General features: G+C 47.3%; 1 protein-coding gene across 2 annotated transcripts in view; it reads right to left on the bottom strand.

Annotated features, from left to right (window-relative positions):
- Positions 1-13403, bottom strand: part of RRAS2 (RAS related 2) — a 42631-nt gene extending 29228 nt beyond the window's left edge. The window contains exon 1 of one of the 2 annotated variants that reach the window (XM_040559700.1): positions 13066-13403. In XM_040559700.1, the coding sequence (XP_040415634.1) occupies positions 13066-13170 (105 nt within the window). In that variant the 5' untranslated portion in view covers positions 13171-13403. Of the gene's footprint in view, positions 1-11776; positions 12772-13065 lie in introns of those variants that run through there. The other variant, XM_040559701.1, reaches the window with a different exon arrangement.
- Between the last annotated feature and the right edge of the window lie 213 nt (positions 13404-13616).

Below are 13616 nucleotides of genomic sequence, written 5' to 3'. Positions count from 1 at the left end.
ATGATAATCAAAGTACGGAAGGACAAAGGGATGATGAAAAATAAATTTGATCATGCTAGTCATATATCTTCACTTTAGACAAGATGGTTCCACTACCTGCTGTTCAGAATCTCTGCTTTTAGGATTACTAACTTGAAACAAAGCTTCAATGAAGCTACCTTCTTCAGGATAGATTTGGTGACCAGCCACTGCCAAAAGAGAAATTCGGTAATTTGTTCATCACTAAGATATTTTACCTTTAAAAAAAAAGTTACTTAAATATTCTGTAACTTAAAGCAGACAGCAAGGTCAGAAAAGAAGATAGTGGTATGAATCCAAACAGCACAGAAAGATTTCTATAGCTGGTAGTAGCAACTTAAAAGGAAGATCCTTTTTGTTCATTATCCTAAGATGACAAATTAAGCTTACACTATCAAGTGCTGTAGTCAGCTACACTATACTATTCTACAGTCTTTCAGCTTGTCAGGTCCCGTAAGATTTTCCAAGAGTGAAGCTCTTACTTCTGAAACGCAACCTCTCTCGTCTCGGTTGCCTTTCAGCCCCCTTCAAAGCAACCCGCACGTTCCCCAGCCCATTTTGGGGGCCAGAATCCACGCAGCAGTTGGTGCTACAGCGCAGAAGGCACAGCAACAGGAGAACCAGCTATCCTGTGCAAGACGACAGCAATCCAAGAGTTTCTGGAGCATGAAATACAGCAATTACAAAATCCCCAAACAAAAACATGTAAACCAAATCCAGTCCTCGTCTCCAAGCAGGTTCACGTTCGCAGAAACTAAACTAAATTACCTGAGCTCCATTCCCAACGTGCACAGAAGGGAGGAACCCCACTAGCCAAGTCTGTACCACATTGGCTGAGCTCAGCATGCGCGGCAGTGCCCCAGCACTGTACCAGGTCAGCAGCACCTGGACACAGTAGCTGTATTACACACCTCCTGGGAACGAGTGCAGAGTGCCTCACCCTGAAGAAATCATTACCCACCACCTAAAAGCACTTGTTTTCATTAAATCATCCACACTGAAAATTTCAAATTCAAATAATAACATGCAATGCTCTTGCCCAATCATACAGGTGCACCTAATTACGCCCTTAAATAAGCAGAGAATGCCATTATCTCATCGCCTTCTCCAATAAGTAGGAACTTAGGCAAACGCTCGGCGTAAGGGTAGAAAGAGGCAGCAGTACTAAGCAGTCTTAAAACGTGTGAGCAGTGTGCAAAGACCTTCCATTTGTTTACTTTTAGAATAAGGTTTTAGAATGCATGAGGTTTGATCAGAGGTTTTTTTGTTGTTTAAAAAAAACCCTGCTGCTATTTCCGCTCCCATATTCTACCGAGTAGTGATCTTGTGGTAAAGGCATTCAGTGAAGAGAAAACAGAGCGTGGAATGCACAAGCAGCCAGCCTTCTGCACCGAAACCACAGGAAAGCATATTAGTTTCTCTCATTTTTATAGATTAGAAACAGGTTCTTCAACTTCACCATAGTTAGAATAATGGACTATTCAGTGCTATTCAGACTTCCAGTAACCACAGGTGAAATCCCGGGGCAGCCAGTACATCAGTACAAGAAGAAAGCCTTCAGGACACCTTATCTTGTTGGTTAACTCTTCCTCAGCTGAGTTTGAATATAACCTTAACTAGCATAACACTACTGCCACAGAGCTCTGGCAGCCTCTAGCAAGCAGCAAAGCCAACGTTAGGTTATTTACAAGAGCGGAAAGGATACTACCAATTAAAGGCTTTCTTCCAGCATTAGAAATCATTTTAATTTAAACCATAAGTTTTCTACACTCATTTCCTGTGCTCGTATTAAAAGCAACCTTTCATAACTACCAAAACTCAAAACTGATTAGATGGGCCGTATACATTACTAACTCACCAGGCACAACCCATCCAGATTGCACTAGCCTGTTGTTGTTGCAACTCTCTGTTTCTTACAAAGTCCTCTTTGGAAAGGTTTTAGCACTGGCAGCCTATGAGCTTCAGGGTTAGGAAATGACTGTCAGATCCCAAAGATAAGACATAAAAGCAAATCTAGGGATATCTTCCTATGTATCTTCATGCCAGCCAACTGCTAGGATAGCAGGTTGCCACTGCTTGGTGACAGCGTACACTTAAAAAGTACCTGTCTAAAAGCTGCAAGTTAGAGCTCCGTTCCTGACGTGTTCACTCAGCAGGAGAACTTGGGACACATGTGGGATTTTGCCCAGAAGAATAAATACCGTTGAGTCCCTCTCACTAACGACATGACTTTTCCTAGAATGAAGAGAGACCAGAGGCATCACAACCCATTAAAGGAAGAAGTTACAGAGATAAATACCTAGCTGAACTATTAGGTAATCACATTAACATCTTATAACTCTTTACACTGGGGGAAGCTGAGATGTGGAAGCACTCGTCTGCAAAACAGCCTGCTAGCATATATGCAGTGCAGCAAATACTTCACATAAGCTGTTTAGTGGTCACGAAACCAGGTCTCAATTATCTAGTCTGAAGCAAGTGGCTGGAGCTTAAACTATTCATCTGCAACCAGACTGAGCAAATTCTTCCAGATCACCACTTCCCCTCACACAGATCACTTCACAAGATGCAGCGCTTGTTTGTGTTCTGTGTTTTTTCAATTCACAGATATTCTTAAGAAAATAATTTCAGGGTACAGCATTGGCTCAAACTAGAAAAACCTTTAAACTGTGAGCAAAATCCCTGACTTTATACAAGCTCAGCTGCATTTTAAGATCCCAGGTCACGCTTACACTTGAACAAACATTCGGCCAGCACAGAGTAGATTATTTTCAAATTCTGCTCAAAATGATCAATTTGACCATCAGTTCCCTTTTTGGAGGAGACTTCTGGAGGGTCAGCCTAAATATTCAAGGCCTCCCATCAGACAAGTCAAAGCAGCCATGGAGGAGGGGAAGCCACCATTAAAAATGTGTGGAATGTGGCCTACTCGGAGGGAGGCAGCTAATGCTGGGACAAAGGAGGTGACTACTTTAGATCTACGGCTCTTTTCCCATACAGTCACACCAACACAGATATTGGACAATTTCAAATATTAGACTCCTAGAAAGATTAGTGAATTTAATCAACATTTACAGAATATACATGGCTGAAGATTAGTTTCACAAAAAAAAGCTTATCAAATCCTTTGACTACCTGATATATACTATATCCATCCTAATGCACGCAAGACCTTTTAGACAGCAAAACAAAAAGTGTCTAAGTATTTTGGCTACTTCAAAAGCTGAGCTTTGAAGAGTCTTTTTTAAATTCAAAGAGTATGCTTCAATACATTTGAATGTAACCTTCCAGCAAGATAAAAGAAAAAGCAGAAACTCCAGAGAGTTTCTATGCATTTTCTATAGTTAGCAGATTCAGGCCACAGATACAGGAATTCAGAAGTTTTTCCGTTTTTAAGCATCCTTGTTCAGAGCAGCGCACACAAGTCACGAATTTCTCCCTCCTTGCAGGAAACAACGCTCTCAGCACTAACACCCGGCAGAATCACACAGGCTCTGCGGAGGATGGTGCCTGGGCTTTCGTGGCCGTTTCACAGCACAACCCCATCGGCAGCAGCGCAACAGGTGAAGTCCTGAGCTACATAACTGGCAGAAGAGAAGTGCCTCAACCCATCCTTACTGACAGAGGCATGTTTTAAGGTGACGCTTGAAGCTGAAGCACGCTCAGGACAGTTCCAGCCCAATTCCCTCAGGATGATTCGCCTTGCAGAGTGCCTCCAGCTGATTACTCCTCCAGTAGCCCAGGCACACAGGGCAGCTCGCAAGTTCACTGATCGTAACAGCCAAACAAGGCGAGAGCTCCAAGTGCTGTACTTCGGCAGGCAGTGGTATCACCTGTACAGCATAAAATAACATTGCACCAGCAGCTATAGAAGTAGCTAAGCTATACACAAGATTGCACAGAGGTTCAGTGTGCCCTTTCCCTTAGTTTATGGGAGAGACTTCTGGCCTCAAAACAGGTCAGAGCATGCGCATCGGAACAAGAGCAGGCCGCCGGCAGCACTGCCGCTCGGTGGCAAGCTGGTAAGAGGCAGCACGAAAGCAGCGAGGCAGGATGCTCAAACCGGTCCACCCGCTCTACCTGGGGAGCCCTGGTGCCGCAGGCAGAACACCTCACTTCTGGAAACAACAGAAAAGCCTGCCCCTGGAGAGATGGAAATAAGATCCATTTCCACACTTCAGAACTTCTCATTTTAGTGCTCTCAGACTGCAAGACAAGAGACATTTAGCTTCACAGATGGAGTTGTTTTACCCTGCTTATGTGCTGACTTTGGCCTTGTAGGTTTACCTTCAAGCTTGAGGGTCTGGAATTGTTTAGTTCAGCACACAACCTACAAAATTCTCCAAATTTATTGCAGGAGTGCTGCTGAGCACATTCCCCACCCCCCCACCCCCGTAATATTCAAGCTGAGAGCTCCAAAGCAAGGTGAAAAGCTGGCTCGCAGGGACAAGGAGCACCAGGCGAAGGCAAGTCAGCGTATGGGAAACAGAAATGCTTCAGCACGTACGTCTGCAGCGTGGAAATCTCTATCAGAGTATGTGGTCAAGACTCAGATAACTTTATTTGGGGACTGGGGAGAGGCAAGAGAATGACGTGCAAGGATAATGTGCTTCTAGGGGACCTGGAAGACAAACACTAGGAAAAAGAATCCCTAAGCAGCAACTGAAAACACAAAACTAATAAAAAATGTCCTGGCAACTGTTTTCTTAGTGATGCTGCATCATGCAAAGCCTAAATCCTTTTAAATATACCACCAGTACTTATTTTGCTAATGAAGACTTATTAGCATGAGCTAGTAGAAGAAAACGTCACATGCGTTTTTAGCAGCATCTCCTTCTTTAGCAGTAGTGCTGGCAGCACATACTCAAGCGTATTATCAACTACTTTTTCTGCATGATTACAAAGAACCGTCTTAAAAGGAAAGGCAAACACAGAAAAACTACTAGGAACATGCAGTTTAGAAACATCCTACTACAAGCAGCACATATTAACGTAATCCCATTTACTTTCCTTACATAAGTCTAATAACAGAAGATATTTAACAGATCGCTTTTCCATCCAAAGATGCCAGATTTTTCACACAGATTTACCATCAACATCCTACCATTTCATGGTCTACATACTACATAAGAAGCACAACATTCAGCTTCACTTGCAGGTTTTCAAATTTTTTATTTGCTTAAATTAGAAATGCTGAAGACACTCTGTGGCATGACCTGAACAAGTTAGTTTTGCCAGAAAAACCTGAAACTGGAGAGATCTTAAAATCAAAATTTCATCTTTTTCTAGCAAATATAACTAATGAATCAACATGTTAAATCACTACAGTTGCAGAATACTCAGACCAGCACTGGAAAAGTAATTTCCTTGTAAGTTTTAGGGAGGCTCAAGTTTATTTTCTGGCTTGAAAGAGTTGAGGAAAGTGACGCATGTGACAGTCATGAACATGTACGACTTAGGTTCATCTGCTCAGAAGTACAGCTACGCATAGGTCTTCTGCATAAAGATCTTCAGTTCAAGAAAAAAGAAGTGTGACAGTAACTCCGGAGCATTTTGTTGTGTGGGGTTCACATCTAGTTAATTATTAATGCACGCTGGTCCTAGCAGCTAATACTTTATCCTAAGCTTAATGGGGTCCTTTTATGTAGTCTCTCACCACCCGAAGCACTAACACACTGCTCTATCCCCATTCACCACAAATTACAGCTTACTGTCTTGACAGAGCTGGCAAGTCGGTGCAGGTCTGGGTAAGCCGGCTCCACGGCCAGATGAAGTTGTTTGCAGAGCTACACAGCGAACCAGACAGGGTAACTGATCCCGGGTAGAAACATTCCCCAGTTATTTTTAACTCTGATCGCTTAAGGAGTTTCAGAGAACTTGATGGAGAAAATAGCCTTAGTGGCACAATCGCTGCGGCAGCACGGGGACCCGTTGAATGCTTTTCCTTCACAGTAGTACTAGCTTACCATATTAAATGCTCAGCTACAGCAAAACCCTGTTCTTCAGGCTTGAAGAGTAAAAACTGTTCTCCCAGCCCTGCTCCTCCCCACTGGCTATCCCTTTTTAAAAAGCAAAAAACAACTTGTCCTCACTTTCAAGGCCCTTCCATCTCTCCAGCTGCACCACCGCTGCTCCGACCCGCTGAAGTCTTCAGTATGTCCCTCGTGTCCACATATGCACCGCTCGCTCCCCACCGCATTTCTGGGGAGTAACTTCTCTTTTCAAGTCCTGTGTAAGCTTTTACTGTTGCTTCCGTCAGCACGAAGGTAAGACTTCATGTCACTGACATCTTCCTTGCTCTATCCGCACCAAGTGACCAGCTCCTTGAGCAGTTTTGCCACGTGTCAGCTCATCTGTAGGTTGCACAAAGTTTACCAAGGAGCTTACCCTCACCCAGGATCTCAACCCATAACCAGACCTTACGGCACTTCCCCACGTAATTAGAGAAGCGCATTGCAACCCTCCCCAACCACCTACACCCAGCTCACGTCAAGGCTCTGCATACACTTCAGGACAGCCACAGCGCAAGCTCCAAAGCTTTTCCTTTGCTGGCAGCAGATAAGAAACCAGGAGCCCACTTTCATGACGGGCAGCACTGCACATGGTGCTCAGTTAGTCACAAGATCAAGTGCTTCAAACGTGAACACCTGGCTTTCCTTAACTGAGCCCTGAGCAGTCCTTGCACAGCATTCCACCCCAGCCCTCTTAAAAGCAACCTAACAAAAGCAAGCAACCTATAAAAAAAGGTTAAAAAAAACCCCGTGGAAGCTCCATCTAGAAACAGAGCTACATATCAAAGAGTTTACCCATTTGACTTTGGCACCAGTGCTGGTACGTGACTAGTTTAGGTATATACATGGTGGATCCTCAGAAAAGAGTAAGAAAAGGCAAAGCAAAGAGATGAAGTAAACGTCTTTTTCTCTGCTATCTACTCCAAGTAATTAAGTTATAAAGATAGGAAAGAAATATTTTCTTTCACATCACCTATTCCCCCAGAGGGGCTTAGAGGCTATTCTGGACCCAAGCTGCAACCACAATGAAGCTGTGAGACAGAACACACAACTAGCAAAGAAAAGGTAAAAAAAAGAACTGAGAAAAAATAAATAAATAAATTTGAGATCATAGGGCATTCAGCATTTAGTAAAGAAAAATACAGTTCAAGACAAGCAGGTAGGGCCTCACCCAGTGCTCATACAGAATTCATTCACCCAGGATTCAGCTCAATTCCCCAAATTTCTAGCAATGGGTTACCACTACTATCTATCAGCATTTTTAAACAGAACTCCATCAACTCTATATGGCAAACATTGCCTACAGGTGTTATTTATAATTAAGCTACCTAATCTGTATCCCATTCACTCCACCCCTTTTGGTAAAAATTTGTCTAGGCTGATTTGAGTTACATCCAGAAATTTTTGGACATGTTATACACAAAGCCAGAGGGAAAAGTCCAGATGTGAGGAGCAATTCCAAATGTGATTTCAGTTAGTATTGGTTTAACATATTTCTTGAAACAGAGCGCATTTATAACGCGTGGTGCATTTACCTGGATGTTATGTTTTACTTCAACCATGCTCATGGCCATATTCGAGCACAGGACTACCAACGCAGTGAGCTAAACTGCCTCATCATCAGGAGCAAGTGAGAAGTTACCCGTCTGTGTCACACGGTCTAGACCTGAAAAAAAGACTAATTTTGGAAGGTCTGCAGAAACCTAGCTTCCTACCAGCCTGCCAGACAGCCGCTCTATTTCCCCTGAGGAAGCTGGTATTCATCTCAGAGCAGTTCAAGGAGCTCAGCCCCAACATTTGCAGTGCGGGTAACGCTCCTGGTAAACGCGAACAGGTTAGGGGTAAACCCGAGCACCTCGGCCCTCCCAAATTCCCTCTGCAGAAGGGCTCACCAACCAGGCTCCCCACAGCGGCATGGCACAGGGCTGCAGTTGGAGGGATGTGGCTCCGTGCCAGCCATGCCCGCACATCCCAGGCAGCACAAAGGGCAGCCGCCTGCGGCGCGGGAAGCCGTGCCAGCACTCCTTGTGCAAGCGGCGCTACCAGCCAGCAGATAACCGAAGGTACGTCAATATTGACTCACCACGCCAGCGACTGCTGCGGGGGTTAATACGTGGCAAGGTGCTCTAAGTTATCTCAAAGGAATTTCACTTTGGGAAAGAAGCATGAATTCCACAGAACTGGAACGATCAGTATCTTAACACTGAAGTGCTACTCCAAACGTGTGCCTGCTTTTGAACCCAGGGTGCTTCTTACAGAGCTGTTCTCGCAGTGTGCCCCTGGCATCCATTAATGTGCGGCGTCCCTGCCGGGCAGGTTACATTGCAGCACACCCCTGGAGCCCCAAAGCCTAAAACACCGTCCCTACACGCCTCCAGACAGCCAGGCCCACACACCGCCCAGCAGCTGGGGCTGCTCCTCACCACACCTTGACAGTGGCACCAGGCGGCTGCACTGCTGGAAAGCTGCACCGCTGGGATGCCGCGAGGAGCTGCCACGCATGCGCAACATCAGGGTAGCACACCAGGTTCTTGGCAGCTCTTGGCACGTTTTCAGCCCTTTCTTCTCGCCTGCGAGTTAGGCCAGAAGTTAGATCTGCAGCCTGGCAGCTGCAGCGGTTACAACTGAGCAACGTAAGTCTCCCTTGGTGGCAGTACTCCGGAAAGCCAGGAGCCAAGGGGTTCAAGTTTCACAAGAAGGGAAACAACCAGCCCTTATTATTCCAGGTGACTGCATCACAAGTGCCTTGTTTGGACTAGGATTTTTATTTCCCACCTTCTCCCAACATACGCACATGCCACCTTTAACCCTGATAGATGCCAGCCGGTGCTAAGCTGCTCATGCTCCTCAACTGTATTTTGCCATCTTTTGTTACACCGCACTACTTACCACAAAAAGGCCCCACTCTTTATCAAAATGTAAGCACACTACTCGAAGCATAGCCCTACATGAATCCACAGCCTGGAATTCATGGCATTTTATTCCTTGTTTTTTAAATGGTCTCACTTGAAGAGCGCTTTCTGAGGGCCAGCAGTGGTTTGTCAGAGCACCTAGGAACAAGAGAGGGATTTGCAGCCCCTCCAAGTTCAGCACGCAGGAGCAGTACCGGATAGACAGACACCAGGGGCTGCCAAACAGCCAGTGTGCCGGCACAAACACCAGCTGCATTTCAGTTGTTGCTTTTCCATCTGCTTTACCACTCTGTTTTAGAGCTGTACCATTAAATTCGGAACAGGCCATTTTCTGGCCCAACAGCTATATCAGATATAAAAGGTGCTTGGAGTAACCCACCTTCAGCTGTATTTCTAGTTCGTGAGAACTAACATCCTGGTGAAAGCTGCAGCAGGGGAAAAGAAAGGAAAAAGAAAAATAGCTGATCAGTTGCTCACCACCCACCTCTAAGTAATATATGCTTGCTTTCAGAGAAACATCTGATATTAGGCTTGAAGAGTCAACAAATTTACATCCTATTTGCTTTACTCGCTTGCTCAGTAACACAACCAGCTCAGGTCCCACCAGAACTCATTACTGACAGTTGGAAGAGCAGGAGAAGACATTTATGTAGCAAATTTCCACTTGTAAATACAGCATGAATTCAGTATGTACACACAAAAATCCCTACATACATTCTGTATCACATTAAGTGCTTTAGCAGCCTAAAACTTGTTTGTGCGTTACCACACTCAACATTAAGTTGACCAACAAACTAAGCTCAACTCAGTCCCACTGAACTACATCCACTCAAGACCACCTCCAGTGACATTTATAAACTAATACATCCGTGTAACCCACTAGAGTCTTATTCAGTATGCAAACATACACGCGCATTTGTCACAAAGCAAAATCTTTAGTTTTATGAAGGGGCAGAACAAATAATTTTAACAACTTGGATCAAAAGCATCCACAATTTTGCAGAGCAGATACTTGAAAGAACAGAACGTTAGGGGGTTTCTTGCTGTACAGTGCTGAAACCAGCTACGCACAGTTCAATTTAATCAAAAAAAAGCATGAAGTAAATGGCAACTGCAGGACAAAATACGCAGAGGGTGATTAAGTATTTGCTAGGCTGTACTCCCTTTGAGTAAGGAAACCTGAACATTACAAAGGGCTGAGTTAGAAGGGAATGTGGGGTATTTTGTGACAGACCTCTGCATGACAGCTGGAGAAAAGCTATTGTGGCAACAGCTGTGTGCTCTGCACAGCTCATACTCCCAAATACCTCAGCCTGCTACAAGGCCAGTTAACTGCCTGCAATTTATTTTAAAAGTTTTCTGCCTCTTTTGGGATCTCAGCATGATGGATTATTTGTTTATTTTTTAAATAAGAGGAGGAATGCTTAGCTCCAGCACTTACAGTTTTAAAAAGACCGTGGTATAAAGTCTAACTATCATTTGCTGGGGCTTTCCTAAAGTTTATAGCTGGTGACGGATCCCATCTACTCTACTATTAAAACTTCTCCACTTCCTGTCTAACAGCACACAGACTAGGGAGCACGAAGTTCATATATCACATCCTGATTTAAAGGAAATGATTTTAAAATTCCAGGATGAAATCCTGTCCCACCAACGCTAATATCAAGCTCTGTTTATCTCCTCAGAGGAAGGATTTTGAGGAGCACAGTAGTCATCTCCCTGCCGAAAGCTTTGATCTGTTACTGTGTATGCTAAAATTTCTCCAAGCTGTAAGAGGAGCCTCTGAAGAGCAAACCCAGCCTCATACGCAGCTCCACACAGGCGAAGAGCTGCATCCCATGTACCGCTCCCGCTGCGCTGGTCAGCACGAAGACGCCAAACCCAGTATGGGGAAGGGCTTTCTTGCATGACACCAGTTCGTTCACCCAGCCCCCTTACAAGGGCATTGTTGTTTCAGCTCAGATTTTAGCACAACCGATAGTCTCACATAGAGGAGTGCTTTGCCTGCTGATCAGTGCCACAGTAAGAGCCTGGCCCCAGCAGCAGGTCCCGGTATCAGGATGAGTGCCTCCGGCTTCCCCGCCAACACCTGAGCAAGGCTGAGAGCGATGCACTGCCTGCACATCCCTGAAAGCTGCCAAGAGAAAGCAGCTGACGTGGTCCTCCCTACATCCCCAGTTCCCTCTTCGCTTATTCCAGCTGAAATGAACGAACAGCTTTCCCTCTTTCCAAATATGAAAGCCCTTTAGTCTTTCAAAGGGACACCGTGAATAAAGGCGCGTGCCCGACACCACAACAGTCTTGTTTACTGGGAAACAATTAGCAGCACTGAAGCAGAAGCAAGAGTAACTGTACTGAAGTACTCCTTTACAGGAAGTTAAACACAGGGCTATAGGGAAGCAAGTCCAAGCGTGGAAATATTCACTAGTGCCAGTAAGAAAAAAAACTTTCCTTTTTAAGCTTCAGAACTGAGACAGCAACAACCACACTATCACAAGCAATAGAGAAGCAAAACAGAATTGAAATCCCTCACTGACATCAAGATTTGTCATGAGGCCAAATCTCGTACCGAGCCATGTTTTAGTGAGGCAACTACAAGTTTGTCACTTAATCCTAAACAATTCCAAAAATGAAGCATGTGACTTACTCGTAATCAATTTTAAAACACTTCAGAGTGGCTTCTACACAGTCTTAAAAGACAAACAACATACTTGGCAATATATTTGCCACACAAAAATGACAGAAGCAGTTGTACGGCATCACGCACACTTGATAACATCACAAGCACAAGACGCTCCAGATACCGTGGTGTACAAATAATCCATCAAGCCTCACCTCTCGCTGTCTGTAGCTATGTAGTAATACAGAACTCATCTCTCAGGAACCTAAGGTTCTGCTCAAAACATCTTGATTTCTCTGCCATTTCTCAGGTTGTTCAAAGGCTGAATTGTCTGCTAAAGATCACTCCGTGGTGGCAAGATTTCATCTCAAGATAAAGCAACTAAGAGGGCAAAACGATGCAGATAGTTGAATACAAACTGACTACAAGTTATTTTGAAAAATTCGCCTTCAGCACATCAGCTCAGCGCTACATCGCTATTCCGACACCACTCTTCTAAAGTAATACATTTCTTTTACTGCTACTACTTGGAAGAAATTCTTAAATGATACAAAGCAGGCTTAGGTTCCTCCTTTGCAAGTCTTCTCTGGAAGACCAGTGTCGGTAGAAGCTCTTGAGCCAAAACTTTCTACACGCGTGCGACTCAAGCTCTTAGCTTAAAGAATAATTTCTACAGGTACTCAAATACTGAAACGACGCAGTACTCTGCAGAGCCTTACTGCCATTAAAACAAACGCACGTAACAAGGCATTAAGCATGAACTTTGTTTTTTTCTATTCTTCCTTCTGCCGTTAATAGAAGCGTCTGCATCATCTTTGCTGTGATGTTAAAATTATCCAAAAGCCTTTAACGCAGCCAATACAAGTCCATTCGGTGACGTTTCCCAACGCAGCAGCATTTCGGAGCCGAACTTAAGCCCCGCTCGGCTGCGCGCACTGCTGTCCCCGCCAGCCGGGCTGCCCGCAGGGCCGGGCGGGCAACGTCCCCTAAAGCAACAGGACCGCGTCCGAGTGAGCGGCGCTGGACCCGGCCTGCGCCGGCCCCACGCACGAGGGCGCGGGCAAGTAACGGGGGCCGGGGCGAGGAGCGCTGCTCGCGGGGTGCCGCACGAGTCGCCCCCCGCTCCGGGAAGGCCGGGCAGAGGCTCGGCCCGGCTCCCCGGGGTGCGGGCCCGGACCCGGCGGGGCGAGGCCGGCACCTTCCCCTTCCCTTTCCCCTTCCCGCGGGGGCGCCGCGGGAGCCGGGCCCGGCGCGGCCCCACCCCGGCGCCGCGGGCACCGCCGGGACGGAGGCGGCCGCCGCCGCCCCCTCCCCGCTCCCTCCCGGGGGGCGCCCAGCGGGACCCCAAGGTCACGGCACCGCCCCTGCGGGGCTGCCCGCACCGAACAGCCCGGCCCGGCCCGGCCCGGCCCCCCCCGCGCTGCACGGCAGGCGGCGCCCAGGCCCCGGCCGGGCGGCACGGAGCGGGGCGGCGCGGAGCCTCCCCGTCGCGGCCGGCCCTCACCTGGATGAACTGGATGGTGAGCGCCGACTTGCCCACGCCGCCGCCGCCCACCACCACCAGCCGGTACTTCTCCTGTCCCGGGCCGTCCCTGCAGCCCGCGGCCATGGGGGAGCCGGGGGGCGCCGAGCGCGGCAGCGCCGCCGGGTCCGGCGCCTGCCTCCTGCCTTCCTCCTCCTCCTCCTGCTGCTGCTGCTGCTGCTCCTCCCGGCCGAGCAGCCCCAGGCCCCACTGCCCCGCGCAGTGCCCCGCCGGGCGGTGCGGCGCCGCCGAGCCGAGCCGAACCGAACAGAGCCGAGCGAGCGCCGCCCGCCCCCGCAGCCCGGGCGCCGCGGCTACAAATGGCCGCCGGGGGGCGGGGCCAGCCCGGCGGTATGCTAATGTGGCTCTGCATATGCAGGACGGGGCGGGGTAATTAAACTTTGGGGGCAATAAGGCACCGCGGAGCTAAGGGGGAGCCCCCCGAAGGCCGCACCCAGCCGGGGAAGGCAGCGGTGTGTGTGTTCTCTGAGCCCTGCCGTTCCCTGAGCTGCCCTGCTGAACCTTGCCATTTG

Source organism: Cygnus olor, chromosome 5 (genome assembly GCF_009769625.2).
Source record: "Cygnus olor isolate bCygOlo1 chromosome 5, bCygOlo1.pri.v2, whole genome shotgun sequence".
NCBI lineage: Eukaryota > Metazoa > Chordata > Aves > Anseriformes > Anatidae > Cygnus > Cygnus olor.
The sequence above is the reverse complement of the archived record's forward strand: the minus strand, read 5'-3'. Positions and strand labels throughout refer to the sequence as shown.